General features: G+C 51.8%; 1 protein-coding gene across 1 annotated transcript; it reads right to left on the bottom strand.

The window, feature by feature from the left end:
- Nucleotides 1–8,894: 8,894 nt before the first annotated feature.
- LOC149366351 (uncharacterized) lies at nucleotides 8,895–10,079 on the bottom strand. The gene has a single exon (XM_089570433.1). It carries the CDS (start codon nucleotides 10,077–10,079, stop codon nucleotides 8,946–8,948), a length of 1,134 nt encoding a protein of 377 aa, XP_089426559.1. The 3' UTR covers nucleotides 8,895–8,945.
- Nucleotides 10,080–10,892: the final 813 nt, after the last annotated feature.

Below are 10,892 nucleotides of genomic sequence, written 5' to 3'. Positions count from 1 at the left end.
CTCGGGAAACACTCCACACACCAGCCAATAATACTCTGATTTATTGATTTATTGGGGTTTAACGTCCCAAAGCGACTCAGGCTATGAAGGACGCCGTAGTGAAGGGCTCCGGAAATTTCGAACACCTGGGGTTCTTTAATGTGCACTGACATCGCACAGCGCACGGGTCTCTAGAATTTCGCCTTCATCGAAATTCAGCCGCCGCGGCCTGGATCGAACCCGCGCCTTTCGGGCCAGCAGCCGAGCGCCGTAACCACTGAGCCACTGCGCCGGGGCTATCGCCACCCGCCGCGGTCGCTCAGTGGTAACGGTGCTCGGCTGCTGGCCCGAAAGACACTGGTTCGATCCCGGCCGCGGCGGTCGAATTTCGGAGGAGGCGAAGTTCTAGAGGCCCGTGTTCTGTGCGATGTCAGTGCACGGCAAATAACCCCGGGTGGTCGAAATTTCCGGAGTCCTTCACTACGGCGTCTCTCATAGCCTGAGTTGCTTTGGGAGGTTAAACCCCAATAACCAAACCAAACCAAAAGCAAGCTGTTTTACGCAATACTTTTAAACTGAAGGGCTGGAATATATATATTCAAAACGATTTTTCTACCGACACTTTAAGAAAGCGGAAACTTCTCTGGAAAACTGATAACGTGGTAAAAGAAAATGGTAAAAAGTTTGCACTGATGAAAAATAGACTTCTAATTGACAATAGGTTCTTCATGTGGGATGACGCTGTAAACGAACAGAGACCTGTCGAAACGACAGGCAAAGTATTGCCTGATAGATAGCAGTTGCATCGTCCGGCGCTTGGGCTGCGCTTGCTTTAGCTGAATGCTAGAAGTTTAGTGAACTAGGTCGATAAACTGGAAACGTTTCTTCTTTATTATAATTCCCATATTTTAGATGTGACTGAAACGTGGCTGCATTATAGGATTGATAAAGAACTAATTCCGCCCGGTTACAACTTATTCCGGCGAGACCGTGGTTCGCGTGGTGGGAGCGTCGCAGTTATCGTTAAAGCCAACACCTATGTGACCGTACGGAGTTGGACGGGTGCAAGAGGGCGGAAGAGGGATGGTGCAGAAACCGAAACTTGTAAATTCTGCGGACACGTGGCAACGTTAGATCACATAATCTGGAGATGCGTTCGTGCCCCAGGGCGCAACGCGATTAAATCTAGCGATGAATAGGAGACCACGCTGAGAAGCTCCGACGAAAAAAAACGGCGCTTCGCCGTCCGCCTGGCAGCCGAGGCTGAAGACCTCTTCTTCTAGACGGGATCGAATGTCATCCGGCCGCGGTGCGACACACTGCCTCCCCGGACGCCTGCGTGCGGACCCGGAGGTGGCTACCGCGCCATATTCGGCGGAAATAAATGTTCTTCCTCCTCCTCGTGCCCTCTAAGGCGCTTGTAGACACACATCCCTCTTTCCCCAACATAGCATTTCGCACAGGGAAATAAAACGCTGTACTCAACCCCACAACACAAGACACATGCTGGAGCCTTTAAGACACATTCTGAATTTAAATTTCTCGTTTTTTTTTACATTTTTGTGTGCCAAAGGGCAAATTGGGGAAAGTGTGTTGGGTGCCGAAAACACCACTTCCGCACCAAACCTCACACGAATGTTTTTCAAACTATGTGCCTAACATGTGTGTATAAGGCATTTGAAAGAACGTTTTCCCACCGGTCGTCTTCGGAGGCGCCCCCGGTAGTTCCTGCTTTCCTTTATTTCCTCGAGTCCGACACGGACAGTAGTGCAGATGCCGGTAATCCGGCGTCCATCAACTTAAAAGCCGAATAAAGGAAACTGTTAATGTCGGTGTTAGTGCGGGGCGTGGGAGCCCCGCATGCGAGGAACCTCTCAAGGCAGTTACTGGGTGGAGACTGGGGCTGTGGGGATCAGACGTCGTCGGGGGAGACAGACGCCTGCCTGCTTTTGTGGGGAATGGCCGGCCCGCGCCCGTTTCCCGGAAGCGGGCGGCGGGTATGCGCGGAGGAGGCAAGGTCTGCCAGAGCGGCCCGGCGTCGCTTGGTCAACGAACACGACATCCCTTCCTCCTTAGTTGTGGTCACCGTATCGGTCGGGCGGGCGCCGCCCACGCTGGGGTCGTAGCGCTTGCTGTTGCGTGAACCCGTTGGGTTGGTCTCCGCAAGGTTGCGTCGCACGGTCGTCCAGACTGGCCGCCGGTTCTCCACGCTCGGAGGGGGGCGCTGTAGGCCGATCGAACACAGGCGAAGTTTCCGCTGGCAGCGTGATCACGCACAGAGCCGGCACAGTGCACTGCTCACCTGCTGCTGTTCCGTTCGTCCGATGGTCCGGCGGCGGATCATCCGTCGGGTAGGCTGCTGCACCTGGTTTAACGTGACCAAGGTGCCTACGAAGCGTTCCGTTTCTGTGTTGAGAAGTCTCGTGGACTTCTGCGGAGCTAGTCACTCCCTTGAGTCTTCGCTGCTGCCTTGACGCACTTTTTGATGGCAGGGCCAGGTCCAAAGCACGCTTCTGCATGGTGGCGTCGATGTTGCAGACGTTGTCGTCAGCACTCCAGAGTTGCAGTCGGCTGTCAAACTTCTGAGGCTGCGACGTAGCTGCTGATCGAGTGATTTTCTGTCGGCTGCGTCGATGTTGCAGACGTTGTCGTCAGCACTCCAGAGTTGCAGTCAGCTGTCAAACTTCTGAGGGCTGCGACGTAGCTGCTGATCGATTTGCTTTCTGTCGGCGTCGTCGATGTTGCAGGCGTTGTCGTCAGCACTCCCGGGTTGCAGTCGGCTGTCAAACTTCTGAGGGCTGCGACGTAGCTGCTGATCGACTGCTTTCTGTCGGCGTCGTCGATGTTGCAGGAGTTGTCGTCAGCACTCCAGGGTTGCAGTCGGCTGTCAAACTTTTGAGGGCTGCGACGTAGCTGCTGATCGACTTTACGGCAGTTGGTCACGTCGCTGGAAACGTTACGGCTGTAAAGCTCGAATGGTCTGCCATCGACGTGCTTCAGGAGAAGTGTGACTATAGGTATCCATAGCTGACTTCTCCGGGAGTCTTCGGTGTGACCAGCACGCGAGCAGTCTCGAAGGTGTCGGTCCGCATAGCGTCAGGAGGAGCGCGTGCTTCTTGCTTCGTCGGAGACATCGTTTGCCACGAGGTAGAATGTGAGGTGCTGAATCCGCGATCCACGAAAAGGCTCAATGACACCGTGCAGTCCTCCAGTAGCCATCGGCGACACCTCGAACTGCGTACGCTCTACATCCCACTTCTCGTCGCCAGTGTTAATGGCGTGTTGGTGCGGGGCGTGGGAGCCTCGCATGCGAGGAACCTCTCGAGGCGGTTACTGGGTGGAGACTGGGGCTGTGGGGATCAGACGTCGTCGGGGGAGACAGACGCCTGCCTGCTTTTGTGGGGAATGGCCGGCCCGCGCCCGTTTCCCGGAAGCGGGCGGCGGGTATGCGCGGAGGAGGCAAGGTCTGCCGGAGCGGCCCGGCGTCGCTTGGTCAACGAACACGACAGAAACAACTGATCATTCAATGCACAAATGTTTCGGACAAAGCCGCTCCCAAGATGTAAACGGCAATGCCTCTCTTCACGGTTCTTGAAAGTTCAGGCCTGTAGTAGAGGACAAGGTTTTGTAGACGCAGCCTCATAGACCCAGCAAACTTGATTTGAGAGCAAGCCGAGTTTCGTTTCAAGAAAGCGCAGATTTTTCCTCGGCCACCTCGAAGATGAAGGCAAGGCTGAGGCTGCTTTCATTAAATGCTTTTAGCACTATTCTATTCTTATTCTTACTTCAGTCACTCGGCGGGACATTCAGTTGCATTCTAGTGAAGCCAGAAAACCGTCTTCATAGCTCAAGATACATATGGCTGTCCCACTCTTGCGACTGCTGAGAAACGTGCCCACTTTTATGGCGAAAACCTTTAGTGGCTCATACTGTCAGCCAAAATTCTGTCAGACGTTGCAAGGTTAATTGGAGAGATGTGGGAGAGGCCTTTGCCCTGCAGTGGGCGTCGTCAGGCTAATAATGATGAGAAGCAACAAGCACGAACCAGCGGATATGTCCCACGTGGAGCGGCAGATTTTAAAAGCGATTAAGGCATTAGCAAACAGGACATCAAGGCATGTAAGTAAATGAAGTAAATAAATTCCACTCAGAAAAAAAATCCTGGTTACGCGCTACGCTACAAAGTTCTCTATCCAAACAAACGCTTGACGACACGGACAGAAGGCGAGACACACACACGATCCGCTGTATGTTTCGCATGTCTTCCAGCACTGGTTTGGATACATGCGTAACCAACAAGCCATTTCACTAGTTCTCGCATGCATGTTGGTCCAGCTTCGTTAAAGCGGGGCTTTCTATGTGCGTCGTGCGGCCTTTCACATAACAATTGCGATTGTTGAAAGAGGAAACGTTGTCTCCGTAGGCAAGAGGAACCGCTGTCGCGTCATCCCCTAAAGCCGGAGCTTAAGCGTCCCCCCCCCCCCACCCCCACCAAATTTTTTTTAGCGCCAAGCTGCCATCAGAACTATGCCCCCATAGCAAACAGGTGCAGGCATGGTGTGAACGACAAAACTTTCAAAGCAGTCCCGTACAGCCGGCCAGATCTTTAGCTGGCGTGCACGGCGGCCGCATTTTCCGTGCTCCTGCAGCTTATGACGGCCAAAACTTGCTAAGATATCAAATTTAAGCAGGGGCGCGCTAAGCCCCTGCTTAATATTAACCTTTCCCCATGTTTGCTTCGTCACAAAGCGCACGAGCGCAGAAAAAGCGGCCGTCGCGCACGCAAGCTCAAGATTTGGCCGGCTGTACTTCTATCAGTGTGCAATCGCACTTATCGATACCTGTGCCGCTGTAGCCACCGCGTCCCTTTGTAGGGGTGCAGCAGACAGCCTTGCAGCCATTTTTGGAAACAACTATGCTGCGTCTTTAGACACATGAAAATGATTTTAATATTGGAAGTTTCTTTACAGTGAAAATATTTGCCGAAGATATGATTTGTGACAAACATTCGAGACGTAGATAACATGAACACGCGCAACGGGATGCAGAGGTGGTTTCAATTAAGAACAAAGCTTTCTAAAAGAAAGGCACTAGGGATCAGCTGCACTGGCTGCTCAGGTATCGACGTTCAGAGAGCGGGCTGGAAGGCAAAAGTTTCTGCAATGACCACCATAGGGCTCGCACAAAAATTCAGGGGCGCACTTTGTTGACCTAAAATGCGGTGAGGCGAAAGCCTTTTGCGCGGTGTTGCTGCAGGTGTTACTGATGTGTGGTTAAGATGTTAATTAATTACACAATTGTTTGTGAATCTTAAATGCTAGAAAAAATGGAGGGCGTTTGGGAGGCATCCGTCTGATTCGACGCCTTCCTGCAAACACTCTCTAGTGTCTCTGACAAGGAGAACTACATATGCGTTGGCAGGAAGTAGCGTAGCCATTAGCACGGCCGGCTGTGGAACGGAAGGATGGTGGTTCGAATCCCATCGTGCACGAATATTTTAATCAGGAAATGCTTTTAGCTCCAGTTGTCGGCAGTGTGGCGACGTCCTGCCGAGACCGAGAGCCAACATCCAGGCACTGAATTCCACACATCCGGGAGCTGAAACTAGAGCATCCGGACACCGTACGAGATTTAACGAGACTCATACGTGATCTGTTAGGGGCATTGAGAGAGGGCCGCTAAGAGCAAGATGGGAGCTCCAGGGCGAGAAGGGCTTTGGGCGGAAAAAAACTGCTTCCGCGCCTTCCCCATGGATGGCGCCGCGGTCCCACACTCACGCATGTAAAAGACCGGCCGCTAGGCATTCAGCTCATCCCGTTTCCTCCGTTGGCAGGCAGATGTATACACGGTCGCAGAGTATTCGAACGCGCTGCATATACATTCTTGTCAGGCCGGCGTCGTGTCCGCGTACGCTTCTGCATCGTCCTGGATTTCAATGCCGCCACCGTCACAGCTGCTTAAGCCGAGCAATGGAGCCTGAAGAAAGGAGAGATAGGAAGCGGCTTGCGGAAAGCGATCGCTTTGCGAGTGCTACGCCAAAGCAGAAGACTGCTCGCCCCTGCCGACAACACCATGATTATGCGGCCGCTCCCGAAAGCGACAAGGCCGCCACGGTTCGCGGCTGCCTACCTAAGCCCGCACTACTGCAGGCGATCGCTTCGACGCAACAAGAAGAGTGTGCTGTGGTGTGGAGTGTTGAACACTAGACCCATTTCAAGATTTTGACTAGTAGCATCTACAACCAATGTGTTATGCTCGTAAACATTTCATGCTTACTCTACTCTCGGTTAGGGAAGAGGCAGAGATTTTTTTTTCTGGTCTGACTAGAAAAAGCGTGACACCTCTGCTGACAACCTTCTACTGACAGCGATAACGCATTAAAGGCTTTCGCCTTGAAAACCTAAAGAACCTAACGGCCACTAGAACAGGAGGGAAGGTCTAGTTCTTTGATCGGAGGGCCCCAGATAGATTGATAGATAGATACAGAGAGAGGGGAAAGGCCGGCATGTTAACCAGAAAGGATTCCGGCCGCTGGCCCTTCAGCTCATGACGTTTCCCCCTTTGGCAGGGAGATGTATACACGCTCGCGGAGTATTCGAACACGCTGCATATACATTCTTGTCAGGCCTGCGTCTCGTCGTGTCCGCGTACGCTTCTGCATCGTCCTGCATTTCAATGCCGCCACCGTTACAGCTGATTAAGCCGAGTCGGGGGGCCCCAGTGTTTTAGAAAGGGAAGGGGGAGCAGTGACTCTATATGCAAGTCATCCTTCCGCGATTGTGCGCCTTGACGAGTCCGATAAACGTCTGCGCAGAGCAGAGGTAGCAAGGTTTGCCCCGGACGATTTGGCCGCGCTCGTCCGGGTACGACGGCTTCGCTGGCGGTGGAGACAGTGGTCGCGGCTCTTCGGCGGCTTGGGGGCAGGTTACCTGTTCCAATACGGCCACCTCGAAGGGACACAGCCAGGTGATTTGGAGCTCCCCGTAGATGATATTCCGGCAGTGCGCGTGCAGAGCCTTCATACGCGGAAAACGGCTGGACAACCACCTGACGTGGGACTCGGCGTGTCGGGTAAGATTAAGGTCAGAGAGGACGCACAGGTAGCGCAGCGACTTGGCCAACATGATGTCATCCTAAAGAACAAAAAAAGCATCACTGCTATAAAATGGATGGGAAATGTGCACTGCCATTTATAGGCAGTGCACATATTGGCATATATTGGCGTGCACTGCCATATATTGGCTCCTCTTTGCGAGACCATTGTCGCTTGTTTATCAAAAGCTTGCACAGCGATCCTACACTATCAATGAGAAATAACGAAAAAGAAGCGTAGCCAGCAAAAGAAAATATTGGAGGGAATACTTAAGTTCCACTTTAAGAACACAGCGTACAGAAAATCGGAAGGCCCTCGAGCTTCAGTCTTCCGTTCGACGCAAACGTGGTTAAAAAATCCGAAACCCGACAAAAACCCTGAGAGGTCCGTGTTCATGCTACGCCCGCGTAATTAAAACTGGAAGTGAGGGCTTCTACGAGATGATTTTCTTGTGTATAGTACTGCCAATAATTTTTTTTGTTATTTTCTTACCCCTTTCATTCTGCTTTTAACCTGCCTCCTTTGTATCAGCTCTCTTCACCGATTGCATATTGGCACCACGTGAAAACAGCTGCCAGGGTTGGAATGAATATCAGTGATCCAGAAAGAACATAATCACCATTATCATACCAAACAGAATACTACCACAAACACGCAGTTAAAGCACCTTTGCCTAAAAGCGTTGAATAACCACAGAAGCGTTGAACAGCCACGCAGTATTGGCGGATACTTAAAAACGAAAGCTCTCCATAATGCACACGTACGCGCACTTACCAAATCCCAAAACTGAACGTTTTTCAATAAGCTTAGCCCGCGGGCTGTATACTTAAACTTACGGCATTTTTGCTTTTGATTGCAGGGAAAGTGCTGCAGTGCTATATAAAAAAACTTAAACAAAAACCGAGGCAGAGCTGCCGTCAAACATGATTCAGGAGCATGTGTGGCAATATTATTAGATAACTACTAGTGTTGACCTCATATACAGCTTTCGATAACGCCATAGTGGCCGCATTTTAGGCCACCAGGACTACGCCGAAGGGCATTTCGCTTATATAATTCCCTCATCCGCCCATGCTCCGATATGCACCGTGCAAGCTATGGTTGGTTCATCGTAATGACAGCCGTGTCGCTTAGTACAAGCTTTCTACAGGGTGTTTCACCTATATCCTTACGCAGCTTTTAAAAATAGGGTTTTTGACTTAGAAATGCACTTTTCAGGCATCGCATTATCAGCAGTGTAGTACATCATAATACAGATATGGCGTGCTTACTAGCAGGCTGGTTAACTAATATTGAATAGTTAACTTTTTAACTGTTACTGTCAGGCTCCTTAATTACTGAGCAGGGTGTAGCCCAGCGTAAGTACCATCCAGATAAGTTTTTAGAAGTTCGTAAACGTGGCTGCCGTCGGAACTGCGGCCCAACAAATTTTGGCGATTTCGACGAGTTGCTTGCACTCGAGAGGTTGCTTTGACTGCAAGCTTCTCGAAAGCTCTTATTTTGGCGTGATTTTGCCAAAATTTTCTGGGCTACAGCGCCAAGGGTAACCGCGCTTTCTAAATTCTAAAAACAGATAAGGATTTTAATTACGGTGGGCTTCACGGCTCTAAATAATTAAGCAGCGTAAGAGTAATAATTGAAGACTTACCTAATAAATAAAACTTAATCAGCCTGCTAGTCAGGACGTCTAAGCTTCTTTCTGATGCAGTACACGGACGGCAATGCTGTGCCGAATACAGCGCTCGTCTAAATCAAAAAGCCTATTTTGAAAAAAAATTTGCAAAATCTTAGGTGAAACACTCCGTATATTAAAATAAGGGCAGCCAAGCTCTAAGGATACTATGCCCTGCATTGCCGCTCCATGTCCCTTCCCCTAACATAATACCTGGAAGGCGTGGTTGATGAAGTTCAGCCCAGTGTACTTGAGAACGAGGACGCTCAGTATGTGGTTGTTCGACAGCAGCTCTCCCAGTTGCTCGTAGTCCGGGAGAGGATTCACCGAGAGGTCAAAGATCCGCAGCTCGGACAACACGCAGGTTGCGGAGAACATGAGGCAACCCAGGTTTGACACGCTGCAGACTGTGAGACGGCCATCCAGACGGCTGACACTCAGTTCAGCCATGTCATCGGAATTTAATATCAGCTCATGCATGCAGCAGTCGCAAGCCCTACTGCCACCGTCAGAACCTGGACGAACGTCCTGGTCCCGGATGCTGCGACAGTTCTGAGCCAGTCTCCGGAGTGCGCCATCCTGACGAAGAGCGCAGGGGGCGATTGAGAGAGCCTGGAGGTCGGGCAGTGCAGCCAGCGCTCCTACCAGGTCCAGACTTTGTTCGCAGTGGAAGGAATTGACGTTCAGCTCAGTGAGGCTGTTCATTCGCTGTAACAGCTCAAACAGGGCGGCGTCGCAAGGACTCCGAGCAGTTGCATGCGGAACGCCACCCATGTTGAGGGGGGACAGCAGGACCAGGCAGAAGGTTTGCACGGCCCTCCACTCATTGCGCTTGCCAGCCTGCCAGATCTGTTCGTGAAGGTCGGACCGGTTGACGGCGACCACAACCAAAGGCCCGGACAGAAGCGTCTCTCGGCTGGACACCGCCAGGTCTTCGAGTGGCGCGCAGTTCCACGTGTGCTCCTGGCGTCGGTACAGCACATTGGCGCACACGGCAGCGCAGTGCGCGAACTCGAATGCGGCGGGGGGTTCGAGAGGTGCCGACGGGGGCACGTCGGAAGTGAACGTGAACGCCTCCACGGTGGTCCGACTGGCCAAGATCTGGGCACACCGCGAGACGGCTTCGTCGAATAGACCACCCGCGAGGTGCACGTGAAGGTCCGTCAGGTTCGGGCAGTACGAGACGATCACTTCGAGAAGGTCGAAGTTGGCGGCGCCTTCGACCTCGACGTACATGCTGCGGAGGTTGATCAACAAGGCGCCCCTGTAATGACGTTCGTAAAAATTGCTGATTTTCTGTTTGCACATGCGCGCTCTCACTTCTTCGTCCGTCATCGAGAATTCGAGGTGCGTCAGATGTCGGCGCGGCCCCAGGGTGGAAGTAATGAGGCAGGCAGCCGTCAGACGGGAGGCAACGCACTTCAGGGTGCGCAGATGCTTACAGTGGGTGATCAGGGTGCAGAGGTGATCCGGGTCTGCGACAACGCAGTTATTAAGACACAATGCCACGAGAGCCGTTTTCCTGCTTGCGAGGTTCCAGCGAAGCACCGAAGCATTTGCGTTGGCGACCAAGCAGTAAACACGCTTACGGCCAACGCCGAAATCATTTTGAAGCATAGTATCGAGGACGATGCACTAAAGACGCGTATACCTGAAAGTTCTCTTTGAGGAGCTTCGAGTGCCTCTAGGCGGACGATGAAGCACCTCCGATGTGTCGAAAAAAATTTGCGACTTTGTAAGCTCCAGAGCTACCTATTTTCCATAGGCACATGCAGCTCCTGGGTGCCGACAGCACTCAGCACCCCGTAATTTCCGCGAATAAATACTGTAACTGATAAAAGGCACATTTCAGATACTCGCCGGTGCAGTCCGAGATAGCTGTTGACTGTTGTCCGTAGTCATTCCTAAGAAGCGGAGAGAAGCACATCACTTCAAAAAAAAAAATGTCTGCAGAGTAGGTTTCCTTATTATCACTGCTTTGGATGCAGTAGTAACAACACGTTGCCGTTTACATCCATGGTTCGTCGAACTACGGCAACGTAGTTCTGACGTGAAGGCAACTGCGGTGTGAACAGGCTGTGAGAAACGTTTACAGGCATGCAGTTTCGGCCGGCAAGACGCGTCTTCAGATGCTTTCCAGATTTGATC

The sequence above is a fragment of the Amblyomma mixtum genome, chromosome 1 (genome assembly GCF_055824585.1).
Source record: "Amblyomma mixtum isolate Tamu chromosome 1, ASM5582458v1, whole genome shotgun sequence".
Classification (NCBI taxonomy): domain Eukaryota; kingdom Metazoa; phylum Arthropoda; class Arachnida; order Ixodida; family Ixodidae; genus Amblyomma; species Amblyomma mixtum.
This window is presented reverse-complemented; position numbering and strand designations above follow the sequence as displayed.